Here is a 16,083-nt window from a genome sequence, read left to right on the forward strand (position 1 = left end):
GGTGATTAACATAACATAAAAAAAAAAACAACTGGTATGTCAGTTTGATCCTTTTAAAGCTAATGTCAGGTTTTACCAGAGTATTCAGCAAGCTCTTTCCTCTGGTTAGAAACTCACCTATCTTTCCTGGCACTGTGATCACCAGAATCTACATTTAGCTCACAACACTCTTGTCAGCTTTTGGTGACACACTTTGTACAGTCTTTGCTTTTTTTTTTTTTGCTCATGGGCAATTTAGTATTCATCCAAAGACAAAGAGATCCCTTGGCATATTTCTAGAGCTCCTTCGTGTAGCTTTCTTATTTCTGGCACTCTGCCCTTCAAATTCCCACCACCTAAGCATCCCCAATCTCCAGTCTTTGTTTCCTGCACCCAGTAAGACTGTTACTCTCTCTTCGGATTCTACTTTCTTGTGCCCTAGTTTGGAAAGTGCCTCCAGGTGGAAAGCTAGAGTGAATGTGGATCTTACCACTGTGTATTCCCTTCTCTCAAGGATGACAGCGTTGTGGGGTCTGTTAGCCACTACCCCAAAATAATTACTTCATATCATTTGTACACACATTGGTGTTACATGTATGTAGATGTTTAAAGCAGAAGGATAAGTCCAATTCCTGTTACTTCATTATGGCTAGAACCTACATCATCTTACAGAAATAAAAGAGTATGTATAATAGAATAGAAGATGGTAAACCTCCCCATCTTTGGATTTTCGTAGGCCAAAAATGCACCCGAAGGGTACTGTCAGTATTTCCTTTAAAACAAAACAAGTTGAGGTCCCATCTTCCACATAAAACAATGATATTGGAGGCTCTAGCATTTCTGTGCCATAAATTATGGCTACAATAATTTTAGAACGGTCATAAGGAATTTGATTTTCTTAAGGAGTACTTTTCTTATGTTTTAAAACATCTTAAATGTTTATGAAACTCATTTTTTCTTGGAATTTCTTGTAAGTCTTAAAATTTGCTTGATCTATAATTCTTATTGTTAATGATATTTTCTCTTTCTTTTCTACACCTGCTTGCCTGCCAGTATTTCTAGTTGTGACAAAAAAAAACTTTAGTTCATCTCTGTCTCAAATGAATTGAAGTAGTGAATTAGAGTAGTGGTTTTTGAGTTAAGATATTTTTTAAATTATGTTAAGAAATAAGTCATTAATAACTGAGAGCTTTTTATTTTAGGTTGTTTTTGAAAAGTTGATACAATGTTTTATGAACTGTATTTCAATCTTACTGAAAATTTTTATGACAATGTTTTTGTTTAATGAATTATATGAAAACTTCATTACTTTACAAATTTTGTTTTAGGGATAAGAACAACTGGATCCTTTTTGAAAGTGATTTTTTAATTTTTTTTTTTGCCAAGATTGTATTTGGGTATCTTGCATCTTTATGATGCAAATATGAATTTTTTTGTTTGTTTTTTAGTCACATTAAATTTTATAATCTTAAATTTCTGTGTACTTTATGGGGCACCTGGGTGGCTCAGTCGGTTAAGTGTCCGACTGATCTCAGCTCAGGTCTTGAACTCAGGGTCATGAGTTCAAGCCCCATGTTGGGCTCCATCCTACTTAAAAAACAAAACAAAACAAAAAAAAAACCCAAAACAACTGTGAAGTAGATAATAAGCCATCCTTTTCTCTGTTTTAGAATATTTCACATAAGAGAAGTTTGAGCAGGCCAAGTAAAATACACATTGAGCAAAATATATTAAATTTCCAAATACTATTATAACATTTAATTTAAATACTGTTTGTTCTTTTTAGATAATTACAGGTAGTTTGGGGAGGTTCATCCCTGCCATAAAGTTGTAGCCTTAGAACAGAGTGTGCAGCCCAGACAGAAAATCCTTAAAGTGTTTTTTCTTAGTCAAGTGGATACTTTAATTTTTTGAAATCTTTCATACACAAAAAGTGCTGCTTAATTTCCTGACTCCAACCGAGAATTAAGCAGAGTTGTTAGGAAGGTACCAAATTGTTACCTTCTTTTGGTAAATATAAAAAAAGGGGTACTCTTGCAGTAAAAAATCTTATCTTCTTCCTTCTCCCTTTCCCTCTCCCCAGTACATACGCTTCTTGTTACATTTTTGAGATTAACCCTTTAGATAGAGTTTGTGAATATCTGTTACATATTTTGCAGTTGACAAATTACAGTTCGAACCTCCTCTGAGAAAAGAAACAGAAGCTCGGGATGAAATGGTAGGAATCATTACTTTTGAAGTACTTTACAAATTAAAATTTGAGAAAACTTATAGTTAGGTATACTTTGACTAAGGAACAAAGTTATATACTCTTCTAAGCAATAATTTTGATACTGCATTTCACACATTAAAGTTTGAAAAGCTTATAGTTAGGTACATTTTGACTAGGGTTTAATGTGTAATAGACCATTTTAACCATTCATTTTGACGCTTCTGAGTCTTTGGAAGGATTTACATGAAGTTATTAAATATATGATTTTGATGTTCAGCTTAAAGCTATCAGGATCTTTTTTCTTACCAACTCTTTAGGTTTAGAGTTTATGTTTGCATTACCTTACTGGTTTTAATATTTGTTTATTAATATAGCTTCTATTTTAACCATTGCGCTTATTTTGAGGTTACTATTTCGTTAAACCTTTCCTTATCTAAAAGGAAATAAGTAATAGAGCAAGGTATTATTAGAGTTGCCTAGATGTTATCTTAATATATTTACTTTATTTTTCAGCTTTGGCAAAGTATAATTTTTATAGGAATTGTCTTCTGTTAATGGATCTCTTCATTCTTAACATTTGGCAGTAATGCTCTTCTTACTGTATATATTGATATATAATTCTCAATTTCCATGCCATTGGGAAAAAATAGCACCAGTAAGTTCACGATAGCTTAATAATATGATGTTTAGTTTTCCACACTAATGGATTAGTGACGCAGATAATTCAGAGTTATGTTTCTCTGTTTTATTTGGAATATAATAGCAATGGTAAAGAGAGCTTGTCATTTGAAACTATATTTAGTATGTTTATGGAACTTCTTACGCATAAGGCAACTGATAATGAATCATTGACCTAAATATGTCAAATGACAGCAACTCTAGCTGGAGATTTAAAAATTGACTGAAAGCCAAGATGATTAACAATCATGACACTGAATATTTTCTTGAATCAAATAAGATGATTAATATCTGTTATGAGGAAACATTTTAAACTATTTTTTCACCTTCACAGGGAGTGTCATCAGACCCAAACTTTGTGTTACAGTGGAATCCTTTTGTTGATGGTGCAAATACTGGCAAGTAAGTTGTTTTTTAACTTAATAACTATATTTTACTTGATTACATAAGAACAGTATTGGGAGGGAGTGGTTTATTCTAACAAGTTTTAATTTTCATTCTTAAAGAAGTTGTGCTATGCCTTTTATCAGAGTAAAGCTTCTGACTTTTTAATTACCAAAAGGCATCATGTGTTAATCATTAAGTTTTCTTGAGTTTTCTTCTTTAAGTCAGAACTTAGTATGTGTAATGTTAATTTACTGAAGGATGAATTACATAATGTCATGGGAAGAAATACTATAGGAGGAGTCAAAAAGCCCCAATTCCATCTCTGCAGTATAGTTTCTTCATATTCTAGACCTCTCTTCCCTCAACAGTTAAGTTGCAGGGCCGGCCAGCCTAAATGTTCCAAGCCTGTTTGTGCATTGCAGTGCTTCGAGTGGGCTTTGGAAATACAGATTTCTGGGCCCTCCACATTCAGCTTATAGATCTGGGATTGGCAAACTCTGGCCTATAAGACACATCTGATCCACTGCATATTTTTTGTACAGTCCACAAACTCGAATGGTATTTAGATTTTTTTTAATAGTTGAAAAAAATCCAAAGAAAAGTGATATTTTGTTACATATGAAAATTATATGAACATTTCAGTGTCCATAAACGTTTGTTGGAACACAACCATGCTTTCACATTATAAAGTGAAAAAAGCTATGGCTTTTTTTTTTTTTAATATAGCTTTTCTTTTTTTAATATGGCTTTTATAACATGAAAAAAGCTGTGGCTGCTTTCACGTTATAACAAAAGAGTTAAGTAGTTGTGACCACAGTGTAGACTAAAGTCTGTAATATTTACTATCTGGTCCTTTACAGAAAGTAAAAGTGATGCAGATGTTACTGATCTGCGGATCCCACTTGGGGCAGCTAAAGGGTTTGACGATACAGCCACTTGAATCTGTGATTCACAATGGCTTCCAGCTCTATAATCCTGAATCTGTTTTTTACTGCTCTGTTTAATTCATTTTTATTACATACTAAATATGCAAAGCAAAACCGTAAAGTTAAAAAGACTTTGTATTTATTTTATAAAAATCTATTTTATAGTCCTAATACAGTTTGACACAGTGAGGTCTTAAGTCTTCTATAGATTGTAAAAATACTCCTCAGCATGATCTAATTGTTTTTTATATCCCCTGAATATAAACAGATTTTAATGCACATTTAATGGAGTCTCTGTTTTATGTTATCATTTACCACCATCTGAATTGCATGTTTCTCTTTGTGTTAGATCAACCTCAAAACGCGCAGTACCACCTCCCCTACCTCCTAAGGTGAGCTGCTTAAAATTTTTGAATAAATCCTTTTTTAAGTAATATAGTAATTAAGTTTAAAAAATGATTTTATTGAATTTGTTCAAAATTCTCTTAAATATATTTAGATAAATATAGTTTTCTTTACGAGGAGATTACAAAGATGTAAAATATATATTAAAAAAGACTTCATGAGAAATACAGTATTTGGATAGCTATAAGAAAAAGGTAAAAATCAGTCATACTCATTTGAGAGAAAACTGCATGGAGAGGATATAAGAGTTCATCATTTATAATCCTCATTTACTACTATAATTTGCTATTTCAGTGGAGTCATACTTGATTAAGTCCTTGCTTGTTTCTACTTATTAAATACTTTGTGTATTGTTTATATAATTTTATCAGTTAAAATTATGTCAGTTTTGACTTAGGGATGATTAAAAAAAAATCACATGGCAAGTTCTTAGTTGTGTTGGGACAGTATTTCAACTCTTGTTTGCTTACTTAGCGCAGTGATTGAATTATATAGAAGAAAGGAAGAAAAGACATATCCCCTTTCCCCTCAAGTCTTTGATACATAATGATAATGGAGTGTTACTGTTTTATATCCAAATTTATTAAAGCACTTTTGTGTCTTATTATCACTAGCCAAGGATCAACAGCTACCCTGAAGACAGCCTCCTAGATGAAGAAAAGTCATCAACTGTAAAACGTTGCCCTGATTCAGAGAACAGAGCTCCCCAGTTTCTCAGAAGACAGAGTAGCCCAAGTTGTGGTCCTGTAGCTGAGACTTCCTCTATTGGTATGGCTAGCAGTATCAGCAGTCCTGGAGTGCATACAGCTAGATACTGTGATCTGGGTAAATAAATCAAAGTGAAAACTGAAAAGAAAGCCATTTTCATATTTTAAAGAATGTCTTCAGTCAATTTTATAACTGTTTAAAGCTTTCTGAAGTTATTTTAAAATTCCACATGGATGGGCTATACATAGATTCAGTCCAGTTCAATCCTAATCTGATCCCTTACTAAATATGACAGGGTCTTAGAATGATGAATGGATGTTCCTACCCTCCAGAAGCTCAGGATGTATAGCAGAAGGTACACCCATGTACCCATAACATTAGACAAGACAGTTTGTTTAAGTGTCTCATACAATAATTACATGTAATAAAGATGAGAGGTGTTTAGGAAGATAAGGATAGGCAATAGAGGGGGTGGGCCCTTGCAGAGTATTAAAGGACTTGGTTGAGCCTTCATTAGGGGGAGCCAGTGCTGACAGGCATTCCTGATGAACAAGAAGGAATAAACAAATGTACTGAACCATGAAAATCTGGATTGTATTGTAAGTAGAGTCTAGTATGAGAGAAGTGTGAGCTTTCGAAAGATATATAATGGGAAACAGGACTAGAAAGGTAGGTTGAAGTCCACTTATGAAAGGCCTTGAATATCAGCATAGCATTCATATAGCATTTCTTTTTCTCACAATATGGAAAGACATTTGGTGTTGTTTTCATGAATTAAGACCACTGCTAACTATGCTTTCATACTTTCACTTGTCTGCCAGTAGAGAATATTTCCCAGTAAAGGATCACCCAAATGGTACAGAAGTACTGGGGGAAAGGGAAAATTATTTTTCATGGGAAGTACTTATTTGTGTTCATTCGGCTTTTAATCATGATTCTTTTTAGGAAATGGTGATGGTATTTCAAAACTGATTAGTGAAAATACAGAAGGATCAGCACAAGCACCACAGTTACCACGGAAGAAGGACAAGCGCGATTTCCCGGTCGGTATAACCGGTGTTTGGTGATCAGTTGTGACTACTACCATGCTCATCGCATAAGAGGCTATGTCTGTTTTCATGGGCCGGGGGGCATAGTCTGTTTAAGTCAAGAATTTGAATAACTAAAATTCCAAATATATAAGGTTTTTTTTAAGGCTTAAGAGATCTTATAGCGTTAAAAATTATTTTTCCCACAGAAACCAGCCATCAATGGCCTTCCACCCACCCCAAAAGTGCTGGTAAGGAATATTTCTCTGTAAACCACTTGCCAATTTCCATCTCTTTAGACACATCAGCAGATTTTTTATTTGCTGTCAAGTATCTTGAGCTATTGAAAGGAAGGATTCACAAAATACAGAGTCATTAAAGGCATTTTGATATACCATGGATCAGATCATATACCCTAATTTGAGTGAGTTGGTTAGAATTTGGAGAGTTTCACTTTTTGTAAATATGGCAGTTGGATTCTCAGATTAGCCTTCAAAGGCCAAGTTAACTTTAATGTGGTATCAGTAGTACTGTGTTCTCTTTATAATATGAATTAAATATCTTTCTACCCCTGAAGCCATTTTCATATTGAACTATACACAGTGAAAAGGAACAGGGAAGCTTATGTTAATGCTTGTTCTGTGGCTCTTTAAGGTGGTTCAGCCAATCATATGAATGGGATGCTTTATAAATTATACCTTCTTATTCAGTAAAAGTCTAATATGTAACGTAACTATGAGTCTTTTTGTCTTTTTCACTGTTACAGAGTTATACTGCAATTATAATCACTGTGATACTGCTCAGAAATATCATCCATTCTTTCACATTCTTAAATGTTAGTTCTAAAGATAAGTGGTGACTTAAAATTCCTAAAATGTATCACTGATATATGTAGATGTTTTGATAAATCTGATAGTTTTGCTCTGAAATAGCAGATTACACAAGGGAAGAATAGGAGAAAGAGTTAAATGATATCAGAATAGGAATTTTGTTTTGTAATGAGACCATAAATATGCAGTAAGAGTCAGTTTAGCATTTTGTAATAATCTTAGGTATTTTCTAGGACTATATAAAATTATCTAATCAAATAAGTCAATATTTCTTTCTTTATAAATAAGATGGGAGCATGTTTTTCCAAAGTTTTTGATGGCTGCCCTTTGAAAATTAATTGTGCAACATCCTGGATACATCCTGATACAAAAGGTAAAATTTCTGAACTTTTATGTACATCTCTAATAAAATATTTGTTCTGGGAAAGTATATGGTCAGTGAACTGAGGTTGTTTACTTTAAAAATATGACTTTAGAGACTAAATCGGGCAGGTACCTGCAACAACCTAAATAGATAAATAGAGTTTTGGTGTAAGGTATTAGAATTTAGAGTATACAGGAAATGCTCTGATTAGAGGAGACTGAGTAGTCATCACAAGTGATTACAACCATGATTAGGGATTTTCTTTTCTATAAAAGGACAATACTGGGACAATTGATAATCTCAATCAGTAAAATCGTTAGATTAGATAATAGTATTGTTGCAGTGTTAATTTCCTGATTTTGATCATTGTACTATGGTTATGTAAGGTTTTTCTTTTTCTTTTTTTTAAGAGATGCACACTGAAATAGGAATAAAGGGACATTGTGTTTGTAACTTAAATAGTTCAGAAAACAAAAAAATGTGTATATGGAAGGTGAAAAAAGGATAAAGCAAAAGTAGTAAATGTTAGTATTTGTGGAATCTGTGTGAAGGAGGATATTCAGGAATTCTTTGTACTCTTCAAACTTTTCTGTAAATCTGAAATAACAGCAAAATAACAAACTTTATTTTTAAAAATTTATACTGTATATTTTTAAAGTGAGAAAGCCTAATACATAGAGGTAAAAATTTGGCATCAAATAGATCTGGGTTTGAATTCCTGCTCTGTCATTATTACATGACTTTGGAAAGATACTTAAAACCCCTGGTTCTCAGTGTGATCATTTATAACATAAGTACTCTTTTTTTCTTTTTTTTAAATATTTATTTATTTTAGAGAGAGAAAGCGAGTGGGGTTAGTGGTAAGTGGAAAGGGAGAGAGAATCCTTAAGCAGACTTGGGCTGAACACGGAGCCGGACATGGGGCTCCATCCCAGGACCCTGAGATCGTGACTTGAGTCAAAGGCAGACCCTTAACCGACTGAGCTATCCAGGTGCCCCTAACATAAGTACTATTAATACCCACTTTGTTGCAAGGAAGGAAAAAGCCTCCCTACCTGAGTGTCTGGCAATTAGCAAAAAGAGGTTAGGCAGTAAAGGGTGTTCAGGAAATGTTTGTTTCCACTCTAACACAGTAATAAAGACAAGTCATATAATTATCTGTTTTAAATGCTACTATTAGAAAGTATAACAGAGAAAAAAATATTTTTATCAGTAAGGAAATGGGTTTTTTTGTCTTTATAACTTTTGATATAATTTCAGACTTACAGAAAAGTTAGAAAAATAATGCAAGAAACTCCTTTATACTCAGAATCATCAGTTATTTCTATTATCTGCCTGTATGTGCATTTTTTTCTGAATTACTTGAGAGTGCTTCCCTATACTTCATTTTGTATTTCCTATAGGAACAAGAATTGTCTCTTATATACCCATGGTTCCAATTGTGAAAATCAGGAAATTTATTATTGATGTAATCCACAGTCCATATTTATGTATTTTTTAATTGAAGTATAACTGACATCACCGTCCATATAGAAATTATTAATTGCTTCAGTAATATTCTTTATTGTCTCCCCCTTCCTTTTTTCCCCAACCCAACAATATCCAATTCAAGATCACATGTTTCATTTAGCTACCACATCTCTTTAATCTCCTCTGGTCAGGAACAGTTCCTCAACCTTTTTGTATCTCTCTAGATCTTGACATTTTTGAGGCTATTTATTTTGTAGAATGTCCCTTAATTTGGGTTTGTCTGATGAGTCCTCATGCTGAGATCAGGTAATGTGGTTTTGGTGGGAATATGAAAGAAGTGTTACTGTGCTCTTCTCAGCTCATCCTATCAGAAGGCACATTCTATGAGCTTGTCCAAGTACCAGTGATACTAACAGTGACCAGCTGGTTAAGGTGGTATTCACTAGCTTTGTCTACTGTCAAGTTACTTTTTTTTTCTTTGTAATTAATTAGTAATTACTTAATTTCCTAAGCTGAATAATAGTATGGAATACATTGAGACTATATAAATATCCTCTTGTTCATTAGACTTCCACCAACTGGTTTTAGCATTTATTGATAGTCCATTGACAATCTTTTGAGATCTACAGACAATTTCCCTTCTTTCCCATTTATTTATGTACATGTATTAGTTTAAACTTACGAATTTTTATTCAGTGAGATATGATCTATTATTAATTTTAGCACTTAAATTGTCCCAGAATTTTTGAGCAGTGCGAGTTCCTATGTTCTTTTACTGAACATTTGATCACTTCGTTACTTTCTGGCACAGCAGAATTTCTAGGCCCATCTTACACTTTCCTTGCCCCAGAATTGGAATCTGTCTTTTCCAAGCAGCCCTGGTTCTTTTTAGTGGAAGGTAGTATTTAGGAACCAAGATCTGGACACTTAGGTGTACTTATCGCTTCTGGTGTGTCATGATTTATAATTTCTTTTTAATTTACAGTTTCCTTCTTCCAAGAGTATTTGAGATACCTGGCAAAAATATATAGCTGTAATGAAAAATTTTAAGACCTGATTGTTATGTTGAAAGGAAGGATTATATAAGTTAAGTAAGATAAAGCCAAGGGACACCTGGGTGGCTCAGCCGGTTAAGGTGGCTGCCTTAGGCTCAGGTCATGATCCCAGCCTCCTGGGATTGAGTCCAGCATTGGGCTCCTTGCTCACTGGGGAGCCTGCTTCTCCCTCTGCCTGCTGCCCTCTCCCCCCTGCCGCTTGTGCACACTCTCTCTCTGACAAATAAATAAAATCTTTAAAAAAAAAAAAAGAGCTAAAGCCAGAGTGAATGAGTAACAGAGAATATATTTGCTTTTAAAAAATGAGATCAGAATTGGAGAAAGAGGTAAAGAAGATGGCATGAATTTTAGAAAATAATTTTTCTTTGGCTGTGGCTAATTCTCAATACCATTAAAGGGGTACCTGGATGGTTCAGTCTGTTAAGTGTCCGACTCTGGATTTTGGCTCAGGGCGTGATCTCAGGGTCTTGGGATCAAGCCCATCGTTGGGCTCTGCGCTCAGTGTGAAGTCTGCTGGAGATTCTTTCTCTCCCTCTGCCCCTCTTCCCACTCGTGCACTTGCTAAATAAATAAATAAAATCTTTAAAAAAAAACCATTAAAGTATAAAGACATTTTATTGAATTATTTCAGAAAATTATAGTAAATTCTGGTGATTTATTTCAACTATTTTAGATCAGTACATCATTTTTGGAACTGAAGATGGTATTTACACATTGAATCTCAATGAACTACATGAGGCAACGATGGAACAGGTAACTTAGGAGTTTTAACTCAAGAAATTAGTTTGAGTATATTGAATAAAAGAAATATTTTAATTTTAAATTTTTATGGGTCTCAGTTTTAATTATTATGATTTAAATATTTAAGGAGGTGAAGTTGTACTCTTTACATGTTCATGTTATAGGATTTTTTTTCCTCTAAAGTTTTGGTAATTTACTAAAAGATAGAAAATAGTTATTTTTATACTATTTCAGACTGTTGGGATTTGGAAGTTAAAACATAAGGGAATGAAAATTGGAGAATTTTAATTACCTTTTTTTCTTTATAGTTATTTCCACGGAAATGTACTTGGCTCTATGTTATCAATAATACTTTAATGTCATTATCAGGTATGTATATAACAAAACTAATATGAAAAGTAAACCATAGACAAGCAGAGAAATACAATTTTTTAATTGAAGTATAGTTGACACAAGAGAAATGTGCTTTTAATATACAGTATTTTTAAATGTTATTTGTTACTTTGGGTAACTATAGTATAGTAACTTTGAGGCTTGCAGATGTTTTCTACCAACTTAGAATGGAAAGAAACCTTGAGAAAGGACCTGTGTTCAGTGAAGGTAGCACTTCCCAAACTTGCCCAGGACCTAAACACCTGAGGACTATCACAGTGATTGTCACCTGAGGCCGTCCACTTCTGCTCAGACTCCTTCCCCGTCAACTATCCCAGCACCATTGGCCTTCCATGAAGAATTAACAGTTGAAGGGAAAGTATCAGAGGATATAGCTGCTTCCTTTCTCTGTGCTCTTGAACAGATCACCCTCTCTCAGCCTCAGTTTCCTTAACTGTAAAATGAGGACGATGGAAACAATACCAGCCTTATGAGGCTGTGGTGAGGATTAAACGAGATGATCTCGAGCACTTAGCTTACTCGAGCTTACTTATATAGCGCTTTTTTTTTTTCGATTCTTACCTACCAAAACCTATTTTCTTACATTTTAGATTTAAGTGACTACCTAGAGGTTCGCTGCTTACTTTCATTCTGATAGTAGAGTACAAGAGAGTTAATTATTTCTGTCTCTTAATAATCCTAATGCTGTCAACTATTAAAATAGCATTCACCCCTCTCTCTACTTAAAATAATTAATTATTTTAGTATTTCTTAAATTTTTTTTCATTTCTTCTCTCTATGTGAGTGTTATATCCCAGCTCTTATTTACTGTACTGTCAGGCTTTTTGGTACCTTTCTGCTACTTATGTTTTAAAGCGTCAATGCCAATATACAGCCTTACTGATAGGTGGATCATTATGAATTGTGGCCTAATCTAAGAAATGTCTTTTTTATAATTTTAACTGTGTGTATATAACTTGAACTCTTCCACTAACCATTGCCTAATAGAGATTCTTCAGAAATTTGTATATATGAGCTGATGACAGTGTTTACAAAGAACATATTATTTGATTGTGCATAAATGACTTCTAAAAAGCTGGGGGTCCTTGAAAAAGTACTTAATCACTTTGATTTTAATTATGCTTCCCCCAGGGTTTTTTTGTTTACCAAAATAATAATATATGCTCTTATAAAAATAAACTTAAACCCAATTGTGTTTAACAATTCTGATTTGCATACATATAAAATCACTTTCCTCTTACTCTCTTAACTGTTTTTATCCCTGCTCATTCCTGCCTTTGGATATAAGCTTAAAAACCACACAGAATACATTTTATATATTTATAAAATAACTATAGGAAAACAGGGAGAAGTTAGCCTATAAATTAGTTATTTCCATATTCTAGTTAATATGACCCATAAAACTGAATGCAGGTAAGTAGCAGAGCTCAATAGGCAAAAACATTATTCTGCCTGAGGGTCTGCATTTGTGTGGACATGCACACATACATACATAAGTGTATTTAGCTGCCTCGCTAGCTAATATAGGGGGGGAATGGAGAAAGGTAGGGTGTGGTATGGTGTTAGGCAGAATGTTTGCATTCTAAGAAAATACGGGGAATTTTCTTGAGGATAAGACTCAATACTGTATTATAAGACTTTTTCATATACAGTTGACCCTTGAATAATGCAGAGGTTAGGGTTGCTGACTCCCGGAGCACTTGAAAATCCCTATAACTTATGACTCTCCAAAAACTTAAGTACTAATAGCCTACAGTTGACTGGAAGCCTTATCAATAACATAAACAGTTGATTACCACATTTTTATATGTTATATGTTTTATATACTATATTCTTATAATAAAGTAAGCTAGAGAAAAGAATGTTAAAATCATAAAGAAAATACATTAACAGTACTGTACTGTACTTATTTTTTAAAAAGTTCACATATAAGCAGACCCACAGAGTTCAAACTCATGTTTAAGGGTCAAAAGTATATTTATGTTTTCTAATAGTAAAATGATAAATACTTGTTCTGTGTTGTTATGGTACTATAGTGTGTATAATAAGGAGTCAGTAGATGTTTCCCTTATCTCCCCCTGCTTAACACACCTGTAGTTTTGATTATATGGAAATTGTAGCCCCATTATCCTGGTATTATGGCATATAATATTAGTTTGCTTTGCTTTTCTCAGTATTTTAATCTGTTGTTATATTTAAGACTTCACAATTTTAAACCAAGGTAATTTGATAAATTCTTGATAAATGGGTCTATCCCAGGAAGATAATATAATATAGTTTTACAGAATTTCCTGTGTTATACTAAAATATTCACATGTTCCTCATTATAACTCAGTCCCCTATACAACAGTGTTTAACTGTTTTTTCTTTCTGTGCTGGCTTCATTAAGGCTTATATATATTCTGCCCAGATCACCTGTTAGTTAAAATATACCTAATTCATGTATTAGGAAACATAATTATCTACTTTCTTAAAACTCTGTTATCTTTCAAAATGTATTAACTGGGTTTTTGTTTTTTGTTTTTTCATATGTTTTTCTGTTTTACTTGGCTCTTTGAACATTTCTGGACTCCTTTATTTTTAGAAGGTAATTATGTTTTCTTTTGCTTAAAAATTCTTGTTTTTCTGCTGTGAAAGATTCTAATAAAAATAACATGTTTTTCTTTTATAGGAAAAACCTTTCAACTCTACTCTCATAACCTTATAGCTTTGTTTGAACAAGCCAAAAAACCAGGATTAGCTGCCCATATTCAAACTCATAGGTTTCCAGACCGCATACTACCAAGGTACAAAATATTTTAACTCTTCTGGGAGTGAGGGGCATTAATATCTATTTTTAAAATAACCAGTTTTCCTTGCCCACTAAAAAACTTCCTTTGTTTTAATTCTGAAAGGTAGTTTACACTAAAGTGCACTTCATATAGAATTCAAAAGATCAGTGTTTCCTTAGCTTGACTGTCCAGGAGAACCACCTATAGAAGTTTTATAAATATAGATTCGCAGGCCCTGTCTCAGTCCTAGAGAATCAGGTAGTTTGGGGGTCAGAGTTTACTACGATTGGTTTTGTAAAGCTCCTTGACTGGCTACTGTGTAGCCAGGTCACAAATCACTGGGAGCCACTGCAGTAGAGTACATTTACCTTGTCTGTGTTTCAGAAAGTTCGCTTTAACAACAAAGATTCCTGACACAAAAGGCTGCCACAAATGTTGCATAGGTGAGTAAACGCTGTTTCTCAAACTGGATGATTAGAATTTTGAACATTCTTAAAATTCTTTAAGACCATGGAGAGTCTTAAGGTATCAAATAGGAAGGAAGGTAGGCTTTGTATTTGTTTTTAATAAGTAGTTAAGGGGCCATTGAAGCACAAGACTGTGTGGCAGGGCATGGCATAAAAATGTTTGGAGATAACAGTCCTAATGCTTTCTCAGAGCACAGTGTCCCTAGAGTTTTTTAACCATACTCCCTGAGGCTGTATCTCTGCTAAGATCCTAGTTTACCATTTATTTAACATTTGCATTTATATAACCATTACAGCTTAGTGCTTTACGAACATTATTATAGGAGTTTAGCTAACTATGAAGTTAGAGGGAACAGTCCACGCAAGACCACCCTCTTCTGACACCAAGTGCAAGTCTGGGGGGTTTCCAAAACCACCCTCATGTTAAAAAATTCTCTAGAAGACTCAGAACTCACTGAAAGTACTTATACTCATAGTTAACGATTTATTACAGGGAAGGGATAAAAATTAAAATCAGACAAGAGAAGACGGGCATAGGGCAGAGTCTGGGAATAGCACCAAACATAGAGCTTCTGTTGTTCTCTCCCCATGGAGTAATGGACAGTGTTACTTTCCTGGCAGTGGTGTGTGACAATACACATGGAGCATTGCCATCCAGGGAGCATACTGCAACCTCAATACTCAGAGATTTTATTAGGGCTCCCCTCACAGAGGCTTGATTGTCCACATGGCTGATCTCAATATCCAATCCCTCTGAAGGTCATTTGATACTGCATGACCTAAAGCCTAAATCCTAAATCACATTGCTGGTCTTTTCGGCATGACTGTCCTTCCCCTTCCCCAAGCCCCCACTTGAGATCATATTATTAGACTATTCAGTGACCCAAGGCCCTAGGCAAACAAAGACACTCCTATCAAACATGACATTCCTAAAGCTTAGAGATTACCTCCCAAAAGGGGGGACAAAGGCCAGACTTCTTTTGGAGCAAGGTTAAATTTTTTACTATATAATTATTTTACCTCATTTAACCATCAATCAACTCCATGATATTTGTTACATCGCTAGTAAGAAACAGAACCTGGGATCAGACCTGGTCCATGACTTCAGATCCTGGGCTCTTAACTTCCTGTTTAATTCTGTTTGTTGAAGCAATGAGCTTACTCATTGATCTTCATGCTGCATGGTTCCATAGGATACTTTCTTAGTTATAAACAAATTTCATAAGCATTTTTCCAGGGAGAATTAGGTCCATATCTGTTATCAGAATCCCAAGATCTATGACTCAAGAAAGGTCTTAGAAGCTTACAATCTTAAGATATAAACTCATAAATATATTAAGATACAGCTTATTTGCAAATAACTACTCATGTAATCAATACATATAATTGTTGATGGGAGTCAAACTGGGGAGAAGGAAAGACCAATTACGATTTTTTGTAGATTTGAGTCAAGAATGTTACATCTTTAGTAAAATGTAAAATAGTTATTTTCATCTTACCTTAAGTAAACTACTATACCAAAAATGAAATCATAGATTTCAGTTGCTTCCTAGACTTTCTGTTTCAGTTAGTTTACTTAAAAAACAGCTCTTTAGGTTGCATTCTAGGTGTTTTAGTGCTTAAAATACTATCCCTTGTAGAAGGTTTTTAGGTGTTTTAGTGCTTAAAA

General features: G+C 34.0%; 1 protein-coding gene across 1 annotated transcript in view; it reads left to right on the forward strand.

Moving 5' to 3' along the window:
* The window catches only part of MAP4K5 (mitogen-activated protein kinase kinase kinase kinase 5), a 108,201-nt gene that overhangs the window by 76,820 nt on the left and 15,298 nt on the right, over nucleotides 1-16,083 (forward strand). The window contains exons 15-26 of the mRNA XM_028101528.2: nucleotides 2,139-2,197; nucleotides 3,204-3,271; nucleotides 4,532-4,574; nucleotides 5,202-5,412; nucleotides 6,241-6,338; nucleotides 6,533-6,574; nucleotides 7,442-7,526; nucleotides 10,716-10,795; nucleotides 11,092-11,152; nucleotides 13,761-13,763; nucleotides 13,848-13,962; nucleotides 14,332-14,390. Of these exons, the coding sequence (XP_027957329.1) occupies nucleotides 2,139-2,197; nucleotides 3,204-3,271; nucleotides 4,532-4,574; nucleotides 5,202-5,412; nucleotides 6,241-6,338; nucleotides 6,533-6,574; nucleotides 7,442-7,526; nucleotides 10,716-10,795; nucleotides 11,092-11,152; nucleotides 13,761-13,763; nucleotides 13,848-13,962; nucleotides 14,332-14,390 (924 nt within the window). The remainder of the gene's footprint in view (nucleotides 1-2,138; nucleotides 2,198-3,203; nucleotides 3,272-4,531; nucleotides 4,575-5,201; nucleotides 5,413-6,240; nucleotides 6,339-6,532; nucleotides 6,575-7,441; nucleotides 7,527-10,715; nucleotides 10,796-11,091; nucleotides 11,153-13,760; nucleotides 13,764-13,847; nucleotides 13,963-14,331; nucleotides 14,391-16,083) is intronic.

The sequence above is a fragment of the Eumetopias jubatus genome, unplaced genomic scaffold (assembly GCF_037043125.1).
Source record: "Eumetopias jubatus isolate StellerSeaLion01/CBP00866 unplaced genomic scaffold, mEumJub1_p1.0 scaffold_7, whole genome shotgun sequence".
Classification (NCBI taxonomy): Eukaryota; Metazoa; Chordata; class Mammalia; order Carnivora; family Otariidae; genus Eumetopias; species Eumetopias jubatus.